Below are 20,043 nucleotides of genomic sequence, written 5' to 3' on the forward strand. Positions count from 1 at the left end.
AGAGGCTGATCTGGGCTCAGCACAAGTTAGTTCAAAACCCAACTACCATGCGCCTGTGCTAAAACCAGTTTTAGCCAGCGGGATCCTCGAGCTGCCAGCGTGCCAACACCACAGGCGGTACCAGGCTTTAGCTGTACCCTTTTTAATTGTTTTGTTAAAAATGTCATAAAGACACCATGAATACAAGTACTGCAGTTACATCAATACAAAAAAAGCAATACAAATTAAGCAGCTGAATACAAAAATACATTGAAATACATGAACACCACAATGTAACTTATAGCACTAATCAGAATTGTGTATGCGTGAAAAAATTAAATAAAAACCTTTTTTGTATTAGACACCTTAGGTATTCTCCACTTTTAACAGGAACTTTCTTCTAGTTATGTACTTCACAATTTCTTCTATATACAGCATAGAATAAAATACTTTCAAAAGATATGACATTTTTAATCCTCAATATGCGATATAGGTCTCTTTTACACTAAGAATATTGACTGCATGAGTAAAAACTGTCAATGCGGGACATGGACTGATCGGAAAAGGAGGATCGACGTTTTCCTTTCACATCATTTCCGCGGGTTTTCCATCCGTGCGCAGGTTTGGCTTGATGCGTCGGACAATCCTCGTCACACAGCGTCTCTCACAGTAATTAATGTACATAATATTGCTTGTATCTATACAATCATACAAATGCCGCGATCATATCTAAATGTCGGTTATGAAAGAGACAGCTCACACATATACAGCTCTTCGGACTTTCGGGATGACGTATTTACAATGAAAGTGCTTTTCTCAGCTCTAACACGATACGTGGGGGCGGGGGGGGGTTTCTACATGTCAATTATTAGTCTCCCTGAAATTGGAAAAAGTATTATATAGAAAATACCACAGCTTTGCAAACACTATAGCATACTGTAGAACTGCATGTGGTTCCGAGATTAGCAGCTGAAAAGTGTTGATAATTATAATTTAAAAATAAATAAAGCAAAGAGGTAAACCAGTTACAAAACAGCAGAAAACTGCAATATTCACAACAGTAAAAAGACTTAAAATCAACTGCTAACAAAACGGTGAAGCGGTGGGATCGAAAGTCTTGAAAACATCTTTTAGGGACTTATCATCCGACTCCCCGTTGGGATCGCTCTCCGGGGGCTGCGCCGCCTGCCCGGGCGGCCGCACCTGCCGCGGGTCGCTGTACTGCGGCCGGATCAGCCCCGACAGCGCCTGGATCGGCAGGTTGTGCACCGCGGGCGCCGCGCTCGACTGCTTGGCCTGACATTTACCGCCGCCACTCGCTTTCTCCGGAGCAGGAGCTTCCGCGGATCCTTCGGGGTTTTTCTCCGCGTTGGAGGCGGCTTTCTGCAGCGCCGGATCTTCCGAGAGACCGGCGTCGGTTTTACCAGAATTTTTCAAAATACTTTTTTTCTGGTTCTCTCCGTTCTCTCCCGACGGAGCCGGAGCCGCGTCCGAGGACGAGCTGTGATCTCTGGGATCGTACAAACTAATCCCGCTCAGGATGGAGCCCGGGGTCCCCAGCCGGACCCCGCTGGAGGACAATTTGGGCGCGTAGGGGGGTAGAGCGTCGGGGTCGGGTTTGGCGGCGGCTTCCGAGGGCTGCGAGGAGCCGGCGGATCTGGCGAGGCGGGGGTCAAACTTGGGAGGGTGCGGATCCTTGGTGACTCCGTGATGCGTCTCTGCGCTCGACAGTCTGTGAAGCCTGGGATCCACGTTTTTCTGTAAGCGAGGGTCCCCTAATTTGCTGGAGCTACTGGCGTGCGAATCCGCGGAGGGATCCAAGTAGCCGCCGCGGCCCACTAAGCTGTTTTTTGCCTTGGCGGCCAGTCGCGGGTCGGCGGGCATCGCGTTTGGGTGGGGATCGTTTTTCAAATTCCGCAGCTTATTCAGTCTCTGGTCAGCGATGAGCGGAGGGAGAGGTAAATTGATTGAAGAGACGGGGTCGGGCTTAGGCAACGGTATGGGGAGCAAATCCTCGGGCGCCCACACGATGTGCTTGGCAAAGTTGGGTTTCATCAGCGTCACGTCCATCTTGATGTGGCTGAACTGGCGGAGCTGCGAGCGCGGATCCCGCAGTGTGACCCCGGGCAGCGGCTCCAGCGGGATGAGGAACGCCCGCTCCCGCAGCTCCCGCTCTGAATCCTCTTCGTCGTCCTCCATCCCCTTCTGCTTGGCCTTGGCCCCGGCGTGGTGCAGCTCCAGCTTGGCCGCCCCCAGGGCCGCGCTGGCGTGTCCCCCCTCGCCCGCCTTGTGCACGCGCGGGTCCCGCGCCAGCCGCGGGTCCAGCGCCGCGGGCTCGGCGGGTTTGCGGGCATTGGGGCGCGGGGAGGCGCGGAGCCGCGGGTCGGCAGCCTGCGCCCCAGGGCCTTTGTCTTTGGCCAGCCGGGGGTCGGTGGGAATGCCCAGCATGTGCTGCTCTGCGGAATGTTGCTGGCGGTTCCGGAAGTTTTCGCTTTGCTTCTTCAGTGTTTTCAGTATCGATTTAACGCTGCTGCCCTCTTCCTCTTCGCTGCTGGAATACCAGTTGACGTTGTCATCTTAAAAAAAAAATATAGATATATTATTAAAACAAGTATCGCCAAGGAATACGACACATTTACTCATATAAAGGGTAATTTCTCATTAAAATCAAATTGAAAAGGCCTGATTATTAAGTCATCACTCCCTGTATTATAACAACCATAATCTAAAATGACAAAAATCAATTTAAATGAAGAACTGTCGTAACAAAAAAACTGTGGCTGCTTGAGGAGCTTGCAAGCTCTGCTGCGTTCTCTCCACATTCTCTGTCAACATTAATCTGGGGAAATAACCTGCTTTCAAAAAGTGATTTCTATTGGTACTACTTCAACAACATTTAAAATCTGGATCTCAAGGAAAGTGACCTTCATTGTGGGATGGGAGAAGGAAAAGTAGCCTTAAAAGCAGATCAATTACCAATGTGGAATTTGCTGCTTTATTACAACCCAAATCACAAGGTTTTGAGGAGCGGTCAAAACTCAGGACAGGAAGCAATAAGAACATTCAGTTTTAAAGGATAAATTCTCAAGTCTGGTATGCAGATTACTGGAAGGCCTTATCAGCACAGCTGTGTTCTCAGGAATATCCAAAACCAACCAAGCGGCACAGACGAATGAACAGAATCTAAGTGGCAGCACTGGCAGTTAGAAATAACAACTTGTTTCTTTCCATCGGGGATTTTAAGAAGGAACTGAACTACCAACAACAGCCTTTAGAAAGCGCAAACTATAGCCAAAAATTATCCACAGACCTTTCTCCTTTGCACTGGAAGGCAGCAACTAAGTCTATAGTAAAATCCTAGAACAAGCTGGGAAGTGACTATATTTAGCTGGAAATATTATTTGTGTTGGTACCTGCACGCTCACAACAATTGTGAATTGTAACGCGATGAAAACCCAAGTCAAGAGATTCACTCCAGGCTAACACAGGATGTTCAGAACTCTAACCAAACTCTCTTTACCTTCGTCCTTGCTCATGGTGCGCTGGCCCTGGCTGCTGCCGGCGTCCCCGTCGCGGGGGTGCTTGTGGCTGAGCCTGGCGTACAGCGCTTTCTGCATGGCGGGCAGGAAATCGGGGACGCCCATGGCGGCCTTGTGGCCCATGTGGCTGCCCATGCAGTCCGACTCGCCCCCGCCCTGGTGTGGCTCCTGGCCCATGAGGTGCGCCTGGTGGTCTGCGAACTCCCCGTGCCACGTTCCGTCTGCGGGATACAAAACCCCAGTCAGCAGCCATCCTGTACGGGCTTTTACAAACCACCGTCAAGCAAAACTAACGTGACTTGTGTTACATGACTGGGAAGCATCAGCTGAAAAAGCCTTTATGGTGAAGACATTCCAGGCTTGGCTTTCATAGAATCATTTCAGTTGGAAGAGACCCTCAGGATCATGGAGTCCAACCATAACCTAACTCTGGCACTAAGCCACGTCCTTAAGAACCTCATCTAAACACCTTTTAAACCCCTCCACGGATAGTGACTCCACCACTGCCCTGGGCAGCCTGTTTCAATGCCCCAAAACCCTTTTTGTGAAGAATTTTTTCCTAATATCCAATTTAAACCTCCCCTGGCACAACTTTAGGCCATTTTCTCTTGTCCTATCACTTGGGAGAAGAGACCAACCCCCTCCATGCTCCAAGCTCCTTTCAGGCAGTTCAGAGATCAGAAGGTCTCCCCTCAGCGCCTGTTCTCCAACTGAACCCCCCAGCTCCCTCAGCCGCTCCCATCACACTTGTGCTCCAGGTCCCTTTGGCTTTCTGTCCAAAACTCTTTCAGCTGCTCAGCTTTGATATTTTAACACCACAAAACCGCAAAGGAACAATGATTTTTCCACGTCCTTACCACCAGAGTTATTAGCTGGCTGGAAGTTATGCACGGCTTGATGAGAATAGTAATTGTCGTAGAAATCAGCGGGGTTCTGGATGGGCTCGTAGTTCATGTTGGGCTGCCGGTCCCCAGGCATCTGCTGGTACTGAGGCCCCGGGGGACAGTGATTGTCCCTCGGCATGTTCACCATGTGCCCCTGGACCCCCGGGGCGTTGTAGGAGCCGCCGAGCCCCGGTGGTGTGAGCGGTGGCCCCCCTTGCTGCCCCTGCATGGGCATCCCGCCCTGGCCCTGCGGCCCCAGGAAGCCGGGGGGGACGCCCTGCATGGGGGGGCTCTGCGGCATGCCCTGGGGACACGGGTGGTGGCCAGGAGAGCCCGGGTGCATGGGGGGCCCGTTGTGGCCCTGGGACATGCCGGGGCCCGGCCCGGGACTGGAACCTGGATTGTACATGTGCTGAGAATGGGGGTCGTTGCCCTGGAATGGGGGTCTGGGCGGCGAGGAGCTGTTGTAGAAGGTCGGTGGCCTGCAGGCAAAAGAAAAATCAGGGAATCAAGTTTTGCACCTAAAAAGATCAACAGTCCATTAGCTATCCCCTCACTCTTGTCTGTTCATGCTTATTTGATCTCAACTTGCATAAAAATCTGAAAGAAACAATCATTTTCAGAAACTGACTATATACATCACACACAACTGAGCTGCTTTCAAAACACAACATTTTTTCAATATTAGCACACGCAGAACTGGATATTTGCTGCAATTAAAGAGTTTTAAACATCCCAGAGCCAGCAGTCTCCACCAGGAGCATCCATTGGCTTCACTCACGAAAAAGCTGACTATGAAAAGAGTTTAGAAGAGAAGAAACTTTGCTCAGCCTGCAAACGGAGAGAGGCAAGGCAGGCACCAAGGCAAAATCACAGCCAAGGGCAGGTCAAGGCTCAGTAAGTTCTCTTCTATGGAAAGCATTAAATAAGTAAATAATTATAACAGCCAGGATTTGACAGATCATTAACTCAGCGTATCCTCAGAAGTACAAACTTCCGACAGAAACAAAGAGAAGTATTTCAATATCCACGCAGCCGCATTTTAAGGAGAGTTCTAAGCAAAACTCCACAACCTACTTTTTTCCAATTTTGTGTGCTAGATCCACGGTGGGCTTCACAACTATTTCAAAGAGAGACGGGATCTTCTTGTATTCTCCCGAAGGATCTTGGTAATTCTCCATGTCGGACTCGGAGAAGGGATACTGCTCTGCGGGGGTGGGCAGGAGCCCGACGCCCGGCGGGGGCTTCGGGAGCGGAACTATTCCCCGCTTTCTGAGCTCCTCCAGTTCTTTCTCGTCTTCATTTTGGGGTTCCTCCTCGTTATTCAAAACCTGGAACAGAGCAAGGTAGCAAACACTTAATTAACTTGTTACAATACTACTATATATTGACATCAGACTCGGATGAATTATAAAACTATTATTGCTCGTTCTACAGGACATCGATTCACAGGCAGGAAGAAAACTCTTTCTGTAGCGAGGAAGGGACAATTTCACTCAAATCCATTTCCTTCAAACAGTAATTTTAAGTGACAAATTGAAGGGCTCATTCTAAGATTCCTAATGTCTCTAGTGTTAAATTCAGGCCACTTTTCTGTTGCGGTCTGTTGTACAGTAAACGGAGAGAGACACAAATATCCCGATTAATGCAATGGTCAAGACTTTGTGAACCCTTGAGGAGCGCAGAGTAAGTCAGATGATACCTGACTTCTGGGCAGCTCAGGGCAGACAGCATAAAAACCACACTTCTGGTTATGGAGTACACGGAGATTCCTACAGGAAGGGACGCAAAAGAAAGTTCACAGGCAGAAACCCGAGTTGTGAAAATAAACGAGCCTGGTAAGGCTAAAAAATAAGTGATGGGAGAGGAATTCCTGGTACTGAACTGGCCACGGACTTTCTGTGCTGAAGAGAGAGGGGGAGCTGAACTTTGTTACCATTGAGCATCACGCTCCCCTAGAACCTCGTGGAGAGTTCCAGTAACCCGCCCTGTCCTTTCTGGTGACAAACTCAGTCTTTACGGACCATGACCCGCTCACCTTGTCCAGTAGCTCTTTTGTTTCTGCCGTCAGGGGAGCGTGAGAGAATTTGCACTTGTCTCCTTGGTAGCACTTTGCTCCCGTGTGGTAGAACTTGCACGGGAACTCATGTAAGCAGCATGTTAAGGGTTCCTAACCAGCCTACGAAATTCAGCTGTCCGCTATCCTTCAGTTCTTCATCAGCGCTTCATCTTCCCAAAGCTATATCTTCAGAATTTCAAAAGCCAATAACCAACTTACCTCCGAGTTCCTTTTAACATTCTGCTCATAATTACATTACTGTGTCCTTGACATTATTTTTCATTCTAAAATCACGATTAAAAAGACAAAGGTCTCAATTCCAGAATAAAATACGAGTGCTTTACAACAAACAAGAGGAGATGAGGGGTTTAAAAGTATGCTGACAAACGCATCTAACTGCAAGGGGCTTTATCTTTTAAAACATTAAAAATCCTTAAAAGCAAAAGAGTAGTTTTATACTCCTCCTAAGTATTTCAGCAGAAAAACAATCTTGTAGTAAATCTATATAGTCTTTGGTGCAATATATACCACATATTTATATAATATATAAATAGCCACCCTTAAAAATCACATCAATTAAGAGCAAATATAAGCTTTCGGTTTCATTCCAGTATGTTTTTTTAAAGGATATTGTGCAAATAAATGCAGTTCTCTCCTTTGGTGCAGTAACCCTGTATGTAAAACTTGCAGATTTCCTTCTTCTTCTCAATCTCTGCATCGTGATCAAATTTACACTGCTCTCCCTACAAATAAGAGAACAAGAAAAAACATCATCCATCTGAAACACTGAGTAGTTCCATTCCATATTCAATGAAAAACACCATCCTTAGCTGAATGTATTTTTTTTATATTTGTTAACACATAAATACGGCCCTAAAAACTGTGAATGGGAGGGCCTGGACCTAGAAAAACAATTCCTGAAGGGTGATACAAAGCATAAACGCCGGGGTCATGGAACACAAGCCGGCCTGGCGGTGCCAGTTCTGGCTCGTGGTGGTAACGCACATTAAAAAGCCATTTAAACAAATACTTCACTGATACTATTTTCCACATAAGCAATTATGCATTTGATCAGAAAACCTGATTCTGTTTTAAGGATGTGTGGGAGAACTTAAAGTCCAACAAGCAAAGTGTTAAGACTCTTCCATGTAGGAAAAAGAGAGTCCAACTAATATCAAGTTTATATCAACCATATCGTGCTATACACGAGGATCGCTTTGCTGCAGAGGTTTTTTGCATATTTTTTGTATTTATTTTCATGAAAAATACACTAGGTGCTCTTTCAGCCACTCGTTTTACAACTGAAGGTGGCAGCAAATACTCATTTTACTGAGCAGGGCACACTGGAATATATTCTATAACGGCAGCAACAAACGCATTGTTTTCAATCCCCCCTGGTCTGGCAGAAAAGCAGACTCATTTTCACCTTTTCAAAAAGAAACAGCAAATGTTCTATCTCTAAATACAGAGAGGAACCAAACAGAAATGACGCACTCACTTATTGGGGAAGCACGCTGCTTTTCTTAAGCGTGTTTTACAGCTGCCTGAACTAGTCTCGCAGCAGAGGATTCAACTCCACAGCAGCATAAGCTTCAGAACGAAGCGATATAATTTGGTTTTACGTAATGAGAGACTGTCTTGCTAGGGCTTTTGCTTGACAGCTGACTGCTCTGAATGGGATTCTCTTCTTTCTGCTGCCTTCTGCTTGTTGGCCGAGGGAAGATGATTCTTTGGTAGGGGAACTATTACTACAATCTCACTTTTTACTTTAGAGAGAGAAATAACTGAGCATAATTAAGGAAGTCCTTCAATGGTTCACAATTAGCAGCAGCACATAAAAGAGAAATAATCTAATACACTCAGAAATCACAGCCTGTTTAGATTCCATACTTGTGAGATTTGTACATTTGCAGGACATACTGTCAAGTGCACGTTTATGATACAATCACAGATGTTTTTACTGCATATACCAATAAGCAATCATTTTAGCAGAATTTGTTATAATTCAAAATGCGGAGCAGAAGGGGATATTTTCCCACAAGTTCTCCTGCTGGCATTTATCTATGAACACTCAAAACATCACAAATCGCAACGCTGAGCTTCAACGTCCAAGTTTCCTTCACATCAGCTGAAGTAAAAAGCAGAGAACATCTTCTCCCCCCTCAGCCCAAAGCAGCAGCCCCCAGGCGCCCTGCGCAATTACCTTAATACACCTCCCTTCCAGGAAATATTTACAGATCTGTTTGCCTTTGTGTTCCACCGTATGCTGATTGATGAACTCCTGGCTCATATTCACCCATTTCTTCACCGGTTTGCCGTCCTGTAAGAAAAATTGACACCCTAGTGACACTCACTTACTAAACACAGCTGCAAAAATATCAGAGCACGCTTGGTGCACTAGTTACCCCAAAATGGGATTAACTACACCACAAGTTCTCAAATTATTATGCTCACAGCTCAAAGTAAAGGTAAATATATATATTTTTTCTTGGCTGCTTTGATACAGAGTCATGCGACCAAATCAGAAACTTCTTCCAACACAGCAGACACAAATAACTTGACTGAATGAAGAGGATCTCGCACTTCATTTGACAAAGCACTCCCTGTGTCACTGCCTGATTATTCATCTTCTCTTTTCCTCGCGCTAGAAGAAAAATAACACTTGGGTTTTCACAAGAAGGAGCAGGGATCTGACTGCTGAGCAGGAACTTCTGCAAGGGAGCAGACGCGTTTCTCCGCTGTTGCTGGGCTGAATCGTGAGCGCACATGAGCAGCAGCACATCAGCTGTCTGGTCTCATTTCGCTCGGCAGATTAAGCAACGTCACAAAAATTTAACACTGAAACAGGTTTTGCAGATTCTGCTGACGTTGAGCAGCAGAAATCTTTGGGTTGGAAATGCTGCTCCTGGATCAGTGGAGATCTACAAACACTGAACCCTGTTTTCTCTAATTCCTGTGCAAAGAATTACTATGTGAAAACCAAGGTCACGTTTATTTCCACTTCCACAGTCACAGTTTTGGGAAGAGAAAGAGAATTCTTCATCATTCAGACCACAATTGGCAAAAGCGGTGAAGGCGTCTGTTTGTTGAAAAATCCGAGCTGAACTGGTGGTAACAAAACACCTTCATTCAGATACAGGTAATGTCCAAGTTCATGCACTACCCAAAACTACTTTCCGCTAGTTTTTCATATTTCCAAGAAAAACAAGAAAATTCTGTATTGGCTTAAGTCAGTAACTACACTTTGTACACCAAGTGCTGCAAAACTCTAGTAATTTCCTAGATAAGAGGAAAGAAGGTTAAGGATATGGTTTTCTAAATACTCTTTGGTTAAAGCAAAGCCTCCAGGCGTTTGAAACAAGTCCATGAGGAATTCAGCTTCGACCCCACATACCTCGTGAAAGCCATCAGAGCCTTTATTGCCCCCTCGGCCCCTTCCACGATCCTTACGCTTCAATTTCTTCTGCATTCCACGCCCTCGGCCAACATTGTAATTGTTGCCTCTTTGAGAAATACCTGCAAAACAGCAACGACCTCTTGAAACCACCTCAGAAAGTAAAGAAAAATGGTTATCTAGTGACATCAAATACAGACAAATCCAACAAACTAAACATCTGCCTTCCTGCAGTCGGAATTCCTAAACGGTCCCTTGAATCACGAACTGGCAAGTCCAACACCCCGGCCCATTGCAATTCTGTGCAAGCGCCTGCTCTTTGAAAAGCTCTTCAAATCAATAACAGGCTGACAAAGCGAATATCAAATTAACCTTGTGCAAAGCAGCGTCCCACCATTAGAAGTGCAGACACGTTATTTCTAAGCAGCCCAAATATTTGAAACATTTCGTGGCGTCTGGCCACTTTCTGAACAGGGGACCAACCAGTACAACTGGCACCCAGGTGTGTGTGCGCGTTTCTTTGTCACAACACACCAGAAACCCGAGATCATAACCTAAGAAATACAACAGCTGATCTTCTGACAACTTATTTTACTGTGAAGCAGAAGGGAACACAATAAAACTTCCCTGTGGTCACTGAAAGCCAGCTCACTGCCCTTGGACAGTGCACAGGATCTTCCCAAGAGCTAGTAAGGTATTTATGCTGTCATATTATACAAAACCCTGCTCACATTTTGCCTGGGACACAAACTTTTAGCCGTGATTAAAGGGAGGAACTTTTGCAAAGCGAATGGACGCTTTCCGAAATGAGAACTTGATCTTACAGAAAAAGGGCTGAGAAGCAGCTGAGCACTTCTAGGTGCCCAACCTTCCGCAGCCCAGGGCAACAGGGAGCCAGAAATCCCTTCGTATTAATTAATCAATTGTACAATGATGGCCAGGAAAGGAAGGTACAAAGCAGAACGCATGTGTATTTAAGCTTGCGGGATTATGGCATCACCGATCTTTCAGGAATATGTTGTTCAAGAGGAAAACTTCTCCACCTGCATTTCTACTGGCCCGGCTTTGAATGCAAGAAAAGTTGTGAGAAGAAAAATCACAGGATCCCAGCATACTTCTGGGGCATACTAATTAAAATATTGAAGCATCTATCAAAAATTTTAGGTACTTAATTATTTGCGGGGGGGGGGGCTAATTTAGATTTCAGAATTGACATATTCACATTTCTCTCCCCAATCAAGCCCCATTTCAGCCTTTCATAAACTACCACCAGAAAGTCACTTTACATTTCTTACTTGAGCAGTTACACGACAAAGATGTTGGCCTTTTAATGAGAGTTTTATTTCTTTTCTACGCAGGCATCACCAGACCCCTGAGCTCCCATCTCCGCACCAATGTGAGCGCAGGACACGACCCTTTGGCGCTGCAGAGCGTTGTCGCTCGCTGACGCTGCGAGCTCGCTGCCTTCAGCTCCCAAACATCCCCAACCCACCCCTTAATGCTGCTAACGATGCTCATTATCTTACCTTTCTGGAGCCCTTTCATCCCCTGTTTTTTGATTGGTTCTTTCGGGAACGGAGGTCCCAAATCCGAACTAGAGGTCTCTTTAGCTTGCCTGTATTGTTTAAGCTGATCAGCAAAATCTTCATCCTTTTCTTCCTCATTATAATTCCCAAAGTTTTCGTCGCTGTAATGGCTATAGTCGTCATACTCCTTACTTTTTACATTTTTTTTATGTTGCATTTTCTGGGAACTCATGTAATTTCCGGATACATGTCCGTGCTGCAGGAAAGGGAAGGCATTGCTTAGAAGCAACTCAGTATTTCAAAAAACACCCTCCGAACCGCACTACCAAACCAACCGGTTTCACCCTGTTTTACTGTCATGCCATCTACCAGATTTGCATGAACAAGCAATAACAACAAACAGTGAAAATCAGTTATTTAGTGAAAATCAGTACTTCTGAAAGCATCAAAACTGGAAAGAAAAGAACAGCATCAACATCTATACTGCAGAAAAGTCTTCAGTGAGGTCGACAAAGCATTTTAACACATGCGGTTCTAAGTGCACTGTGTAACACTGGCATTTTTTACCTTACACCTAAACAAAGATGGCAGAAATGAGTTTAAAGCAGTCCTACCTGACTGAAGGAGGAATCGTAATCTCTGTAGGAAGAGCTGCTGCTCTTCTTGTGGGGCCTTTCGGCGCGCTCCATGTCGGAGTCATGGCTGTAGTCGGAACTGTCGTCGCTGGAAGGGGAGTTATGCTGAGAAAAAAGAAGAAAACAGCTCAAACAGCTCTCAAAGGCTGCCATGGAGCTCTCCACGTAACTTAAAGGACGTGTTAGCCCAACGAACGAAAATCTTTTCCCAATTCTCGCAAAGCAAGCGCGCTCTTTGATGACCACTCCTGATCAGAGCGCGATCTGATCCCGTGAATCTTCCAAATTTAATCACCACGGGCTATGTGGTTTCTTGGGGTTCTCTCTCCATTCTACCTCTTATCCTCTCCCTCTCTATGGTTCAGGCCCCACTACCACTGTCAGTGGCCAGTGCTTAAATTAAGATTTAAACAGTTTAAGAAGTGGCTTAACACTTGGGCCTTTTGTGCCAGAACTACCGCAACCACTGACAATGCCATAGAGTAAAATGCTCATAAATGTGGGTATTTTGTGAGCTGCTATTAGAAGAAATATTGAAATAAATAAGCAACCGATGAAGATGTTTATCACAAATAACAGAGTTACACCCACAATCTGATTTTGTATTTCTTTTAAACATAAACAGATGAAAACCAAGTTTATGAAAACGCATTTAGGCAAAGATAAATAAAGTGAAAATTCTATTTAACTGAATTTTTTAATACTGAAATGCACTGGTAAGATAGGAATTTTAAGAAGTGCACTCGGAGTCCGAAGGCCACCTAAACAGCAATAAAACCATTTCACATTTCTTCTCCAATTCCCTGCATCCTTGTGTAAACCTGGAATCAAAACAAGCACCTCCAATATTTCGGTTTGTGTTTCCTAACCTTATGCTTATCCCGTCTTCTCCTTTTCGATTTTTTCTTTTCTTTTTCTTTTTTGCGTTTCTTCCGGGATTTTCTATGTCCTTTTTCATTTTTCTGTTTATCGTCACCTTTCGTACCATGTTCTTTCACATCTTCGTATGCTGCATCATCTATTTCCCCATCTTCGAGCTCTCCATCTTCTCTGTAGGAGGAAACATATCAACACAATCAAATTACCTGTTATTACCCACCTCACCTGTCCAACAGCACAAACAAACACACCCAGCGCATCTTTCCACCAGTTACATTTTAGACACGTGCACAAACGTTTTAATACATGCAACACCCCAAGAACTACTAGGATTTTATTACTTTCCTTTAAAGAAAAATGGAATGCAAGCCATTAAATGGCCTTGAATTATACTGCAAAACTTTAAAGATTTTACTTCTCAGAACAAAGGTCTTCTCTTCTTACATAGTTTTCTCCAATGTAGATTAAAAACCTGCTTCAATACGAAGCACTCTGCCGCCCTTAAACCCATTTCAAACGGAAGAGGCAGTTTAACCATTTCTAGAAACACCCCTACTCCAATCCCCTGCCTTGATGGTGCTGCGTTTGCAGAACAGACGTGGTCACAATTAAAGGCAATGAAAGCTCTGAAAACCGCCTAGTTAGAGAGCAGCACCAATGCAAACACGCGGCTGAGCACCGCAGGAAAAGCTGCACAGTAACACAAAGGTGTATTGAGCTTCCCTCGGCACCAGCGCCTGGAACTAAAGGCAGGTCTGTAGTACCCAGGGTCGAATGGGAAAAGTCACGAGCAACGCGAGAAAGGGGAATTAACTCAGCAGTTGAGACTTGGAAAGAAATCCATACATCAATAAACACTGAAACGGAACAATATGCACATGAATGTACAACTTCACAGAACTGTGACTGCTCAAAAGCCTTCAAACTGCAGGAACACCAAAGGATGATTTAAAAAAGTAATAAAATGAAATGTAACACTTAAAGTGTCTGCAGACCAACTAACAGAAAGGCTTGTGCTTATCTCCACCTGCAGGGAAACGAAGTCTCTGGGATTACACAAAGCTTTAAACGAAGTTTTGTCTGCTGACTCAAACAATAACAACCCTGACAATATTTTGCCATGAGAAACATTTTGACCAAACAGCAGGTGAGCGATTTCTCAGTCCTATTTCAGACCCATTGCTGAAACAATCTCAGCTCCACTATTTGCTGGGCTTTGGGTGTGGAAGAATTTAACTTTTTAACCTTTCTAAGGGGCTCTGTGTAATTATTTCTGTATCGCCACTGCTTCAGGAACTCAGCCTTTGCACGCGCTGTGGAGCCTTATAGAAACAGTCCTGAATTTTGACACAGGGACTGTTTGAAAACGCCATCAGTCCTATGGTGTCTGAGACCTTCATGCTGCAAACGGACCTGACTCAGCAGAGAAGCCTGTAGGTACCAGAAAACTATAGATATCCATATAAAAACAACCCTAGACCAAGATCAAAATAGTGCTGGGGGCAGTGGAAGAAAGAAGGGAAGTTTATAAGCAGCTTTCAAACTATTAAAAAGTGGGCATAAAAAGACAGATTTAATTTGAATAAAAGATTCTGCTATGCATTAAAGAGCATCATTGATGCTGATGGGCAGTAGAAGGTTCACGGTGAACTTTCAGGACTCCACCATGGGCAGCTCTTGAATGAACTGGATAAATTCACAAATAAGGGCATAAATTCACATTAAGGGCATGGCTGCTCCCTCCAACACACCAAACCCCACTCAAGCATAAAATCCATCCCATCCTCAAACACCGGGGTCCAGCAGCTACAGAATTCCCGGGCAAACTCTGAATTATGTCACATGATATCCCAAGGAACAATTTGTTGCATCTTTCCAGAAGATACTTGATTAATAAACCAATACTTCCTATTTTGGCGCAGTGAGCTAAGCCGACTCTCCCGAGGATCGGCTCAATTAAAACATCCTCCTCAGTACAACGCCTACTGAAAATGCTCCTTGGGAACCACGGTATTTACCAGTCAGCAGTCCCTCTGAGAGCTGCTGTCGTATGTTTACACTCTGTGATGCATTAAAAAAAAACACTAATATTTGCACTCTGGGATGCATTAAAAAAACAACTTTCTAGGTAAAACACCTGGTAAAAATGTCAGTAGCAGGATCCTCGGGATGGCATTTCAAAGGCACGATTACACAAGCCCTCCCATCCTCAAGCACCTGCATTCTTTCCACAACACCCCAGAATTTTCCAAGCACTGAACTTCAAGAATGCAAAAAAAAGAACTCAAATGGCTGATGTGATCGCTCCCTTTTCCACAGCCTCCAGACGCCGGGAGCTGGCGGGGAACATGGAACCAGAACCGTAAAGCGTTTCCACTGGCCCAGGCGGCTTCTGGAGCGTCTCCAAATGGCTCAGACGGGCACAGAAGCCTCGTTGTTTCTTCAGGGAGAACCAGCGCGGTGAAATCACCCGAAGAGCGGTTATGCAAATATTTGGTTAGGGAAACTAGAAATCCACGTGCAAAGCGACTCACCGTTACTCTACCATTCACAGCTGAATTTCTAACATTCAGACTCAGCTTTAACCCACATTTCTTGCCCTTAGTCCGAGTCATCTTTATGTTGGAAGAAAATCTACAACCCGCGGTCCTTAAGTCCAAGATACAAAACAAGACGCGTTTTCTCGGTTCACTGACGATTGTAGCTCTGAAATATCTTAAGAAAACTAAGAGGTTTTTCCCAAAAGGCTGACAGAAGTGTTCGGCAAACCTGCAGAGACAGCGGGGGCTGCAGCACAATCTCGCGGGTCAGAGCTTGTTTTTATAAAACTACGAAGAGCACAATAACTTGGCCACAATTTGATGATGTGAAAATTACACGTTTAAAGTAAGATCCTAGAGGGTTAAAATTCACAAAACTGATTTCTCCCAGCACGCTGCTACACTACAGAATTTATTAATGCATAAGGAAAAGAACAAAAGGAGAAGGTGGTGTTGCAGTTAAATTTCTTGGACGAAAGTTACGCAGATCACTTAACTGCATTTTTCAGCTGCCCCAAAGTTATGACCACTCTGCAAACGTGAGGTTATTTTAATCTACAGCCAGGCGGTGAAATTGCATCGGGAGAAGTTAATGGCTCGGGTTTTCTAATCTCTATTGGCTGGAACTGACCCACGTTCCCATGAAATAGGGGAAGGAAGCGAGCAGGACAGCGGCGAGGAGCGCTGAAAGAATACCTTCCTGAGCTGGTCCTGGAGGCCAAGGAGCAATTTTGGGGCAGCCCAATTCCTCACCCTGCTGCCCAACCATCTACCATGTGCTGCAATGACAGCACAGCAGCTCTGCTGGCCAGCCCTGGGCTTTTGCTGGGTGGCAAATAAGCCTTGTTTGCCCACAGGGTGTATCGGGGAGTGATTATCTCTACAGTTTCCCTCATGTCAAAGCAAGTTTCGAAATCACGCTCCAAAACAATAAATCACTACCAGGCTGCGTTCAGCGATCGCAAACAACTTCAACTTAATGCATTGTTTGGTGATTAACTATTACAAAAAAAACTCCCTCAAAGAAGGTATAAAATATCTCTAAAACCAGACAGCAGGAAAACTGGGAAATCAGAGAGTGAGTGTACCAACTGCATTTTAAAACGTATAAATTATAGTAAATACAAAATGAGACAGTGCAGATGAGGATGAGCGTGGTTCTCAGGAAAAGGGACCCGAAACGTGACCCACAGGCCCAGCTTTGGAGCGGCATTTCCAAACATCCTCTGCGAAAACGGGGACGGTTTCCTAAGGAAGCTTTGCACAGGCCACTCGGTGTCTGCCGCAGAGCTGCCCCTGGGGAAAAATTCCCTTTATTGTACCACGAGCACATAAAAAGGGGCCTGAGACGCTTGCAATGCAACTCTGGAGACTGTGCTGGCTACGGCAGCGTTACTTGCGTCTCAACTTTCAGACCCATCACTAGGTCACAGCTATTTTTACAGCAGATAATGGCACAGGAAATCTCCAAGTCTGGAGATTAAATGGCAGTAAAGCAGAGACAGCCAACAGAAAGTATCGGTACCAACCTAAGGGGCTAGAATTTAGAAACAAATGAACCTTACAAAGCCACCTGTGCTCTGTGAGTCTCCAATACTTCACCCAAGAACGTCTCCAGAACGAGTTCACTAAAAATACTTAAAGAATGAGAAAGTTTCCTCGCTCAATCAGGTGCCACGGCTGCAAAGCAAGAAAACAAAGGTTTGGGACTAAAGCAACCTTCCAACTTCAAATATTCAATGTGTGGACAAACGAGGGGGTTTTACTATTTTTACGCTAACCAACTTTATAATTCTACAGATCAATTCAAAAGCAAACCAAATGTTAACAGAAATTCTATTAATCTGTGCTGCACAAACCAGCCTGTTAAATGATTTCAGCAGCTGCACCTACAGTAAACCAGTCCCGCTGAGCTACCAGCGCAGGAAAAAATTGATTGCAAGACAAAACTATTGAAACGTGTTCGTTTTAAAATACCGAACGAGCATGACAGCGTGGCTCCAAGGAAACTCAGAACACGGGTGTATCAGGTACTGCATCTTTCCTATAGAACTTAGAGCTGGTTTTCCAACCAAAAACAGCGCAGACTGGACAAAACCAACTCAGCACTAAAAATCATCTGTGGTTAAAGCCGCGCGGCCTCTCCCCGAGGTGATGCAACCGTGTTTTCTGTGGATGGGAAAGACTCTGTTTCTCTTTAGGCCTTTCCCAGTCACCAGCTGGGAGGGAAATCATTATATACTTCAGAAAGTACTTTTACAGGATCACATTTGCATACCTATTATAATACAATATATTTGGGGCTCTTTTCTTTTAACAACACTCTGGGTGTACTAAGAATACACTTTGCAGGTCCCGCATCAGAGGGGAGCAGAACTTCTATAAGAAAGTGTTGTTTCCACAAAGTATTATTGAACAGGTAAATGTGTTCACTGCTAGTCTGCTCTTCCGAAATGCAAACATTACAAAGCCATGTTTATAAATTAACCTGTATGAGGAGTACGTTAGACTACTAGATAGCGCTTTTTTTTCTGCTGTTTCATAATTTACCGCGGTGAGAGCAGCGGGTTAGAGGAACTGGACTTGTCACCATCGCATGAGTAACCCCGCGTTAGAAAAACTGCGCTCCCAGCACAACTGTGAGTAACTCGGGCTTGTCCTCGAGGACTTTAAACCACCAAATATTTCCAATGCCTGCAACAGTAAAAACTCCCAGACTCGCTCCAGGAACTCTAAAGCCCTCGGCCTGCAGGGTTTTAATCAGTATTTAAGCCCTATCTCCGGCTTTCCCAGCGGATCGCCGGTTTGGTTTCCACACAGCACCACACAACTTCACCCTATTTCGCTATTAGAAGAAAGGTGAAAACAAGACCCGGCAGCTTCGGGGTCGGCCCTGACCCTGTTATCGAATCCCAAAACGGCTTTCGGACCAGTCAGCCAGCACTTCCCCGCCTGTCACACAGAACTAGCGGCTCTTTCTCCGGTGAGGAACTTAAATTTGCTCACAAGCCCTTTTTTTTCTCTTTTCCCCAGTGTTTTTCAGTCCTGTGAAGGAGCAGGCAGGGCTGTGGAGCTGGGTGGGGAGGACGGCCTGAAGCCCGGCTCTCAAAAACCCAGCGTTTTGAACTCCTGCAGCTGTGCCACGAGCGCTGTGAGCAGACACAGACTGAAGGACGTGCAGCTGCCCCCCGGCACGGTGTTTTTGGAAGGGGCTGGGAAGGGCCAGGGCTGCCTGGAGAAAGGATCTGAGTTTCCAGCAGCTGTGGGAGAGAAGGGGAGGGAGGCACAGAGGTCCTTGCGCCAGGAACAGGACTCTGCGTTTCTGCGCATGGGGACTGAGGGGTGGCAAAGATAACGTCAGTCAGACCTTAATCTGCATTAAAAAAAAAAGAAAAAAAAATCCGGTTAAATGTGTAAGGTGGAATCTGGCAAGAAAATGACGTTAAATATGGATCTAGGGAGAGATTCTCGTATGAACGAAAACGACAACAAAAAGACCCAACTCGGAGCACCCTTTCCTACCTGACTGGCAGCACCGGGGGAGAAAAAGAACAATGGTGACATTCAACAGACACCCGCTGGAAAAAGTGCAATTTATGGAAAGAAATGGAAAACAGCCCCCCCCGTTCCCAGCCAGAATAAATAACTGAAGATGTAAAACGCATGCATTCCAGCAAATAAAACCCTAACAATGCTGAGCCATCCCCCCCCGTCCCCTCCTCGCGTCCCCCCCATCGCCACCCCGGTCCTTCCAGCCTGGAGGTGACCCCCAAAAACCACCGTTAACCCCCTCGGCACATCAACACAGCATCATCATCATCATCATCACCACCATCACCCCACTAGTACCACCATTATGAGAAGCGGAGAGAGAGAGAGAGAGAAGAATGTTACTCGACCTTTCGTCCCCTGCATGTTGCCTGTCAGAGTCGGGCATGTGTGGGTCAAGGACTGGGTTTGGGGCTTTGGAGAACAGGCTCTCAAAGGCCATAGTGCAGTGGTGTGAGGAGGAGGCAGGCAGGGCACTGCCCGGGCTGGGAGCGGCGGCGGCGGCGCGCACGGCCGCGCTGGGGGCGGCTCGGTGAGGAGGAGGGTCGGGTCCCTTCAGTGAGGAGAGATGATGAAGGTTTCACTCACGGTTACTTAGTGGGACACTAACGGGCGCTCGGTGCGGGCAGCACCGGCCGAGCCCGGCCGCCCCGCGCGGGCGGGAGGCGGAGGAAGGCGGCGGCGGCGGCGGCTCGGAGGAGCAGGCCCGGGGCAGAACGAGAGGACACACACACGGGGGAAGGGAGGTGCTGGTGGCCGGAGATGCCTGCCCTAATTCTTCCTTACAAACATGGCGCCCGCTCGAGGCACTCTCACAAAATGGCGCCGGCGGGAGGAGGAGGAGGAGATGGGCGGCAGCGGCGGCAGCGGCCCCCCGGCGCTCGCTCGCCCCCGGCTCGGGCTCGGGCTCGGCGGCCGCGGCCCAGCCCGCGCCGCCGCCACCACCACCGCTGCGTCTTCCGCGCCCGCCGGGGCCGCGATGGCGTCGCCTGGCGCTGCCCGCCGCACGGCGCGTCACGGCACGTCACGCTCCTCCCCCGCCGCGCCGCGCCGCGCCCC

At 46.4% G+C, this 20,043-nt stretch overlaps 1 protein-coding gene across 2 annotated transcripts; it reads right to left on the bottom strand.

The window, feature by feature from the left end:
* Window positions 1-126: 126 nt before the first annotated feature.
* On the bottom strand, window positions 127-19,963 carry ZC3H6 (zinc finger CCCH-type containing 6). Of its 2 annotated transcripts, none has more exons than XM_071805587.1 (12): window positions 19,573-19,963; window positions 12,886-13,066; window positions 11,996-12,121; window positions 11,382-11,637; window positions 9,856-9,977; window positions 8,665-8,781; window positions 7,091-7,204; window positions 6,441-6,548; window positions 5,480-5,733; window positions 4,376-4,884; window positions 3,500-3,739; window positions 127-2,555 (listed from the first exon to the last, which is right to left on the bottom strand). In XM_071805587.1, the coding sequence occupies exons 3-12, from the start codon at window positions 12,068-12,070 to the stop codon at window positions 1,063-1,065; spliced, it is 3,288 nt and encodes a 1,095-aa protein (XP_071661688.1). In that variant the 5' UTR covers window positions 12,071-12,121; window positions 12,886-13,066; window positions 19,573-19,963; the 3' UTR covers window positions 127-1,062. The 2 variants fall into 2 exon arrangements, with proteins under 2 accessions (XP_071661688.1, XP_071661687.1); XM_071805586.1 differs by having other exon boundaries at window positions 19,335-19,962.
* Window positions 19,964-20,043: the final 80 nt, after the last annotated feature.

The sequence above is a fragment of the Patagioenas fasciata genome, chromosome 3, assembly GCF_037038585.1.
Source record: "Patagioenas fasciata isolate bPatFas1 chromosome 3, bPatFas1.hap1, whole genome shotgun sequence".
NCBI lineage: Eukaryota > Metazoa > Chordata > Aves > Columbiformes > Columbidae > Patagioenas > Patagioenas fasciata.

Bases quoted from the DNA above. Each gene is read 5' to 3' on its own strand.
- ZC3H6 (XM_071805586.1), bottom strand. From the start codon at position 19,426: ATGGCCTTTGAGAGCCTGTTCTCCAAAGCCCCAAACCCAGTCCTTGAC. The intron at 12,122-12,885 runs GTTAGGAAACAC...CTTTTTTCTCAG, and splicing joins GAAGACGGGATAAGCATAAG to CATAACTCCCCTTCCAGCGA. The intron at 11,638-11,995 runs GTAGGACTGCTT...CCTTTCCTGCAG, and splicing joins ACGATTCCTCCTTCAGTCAG to CACGGACATGTATCCGGAAA.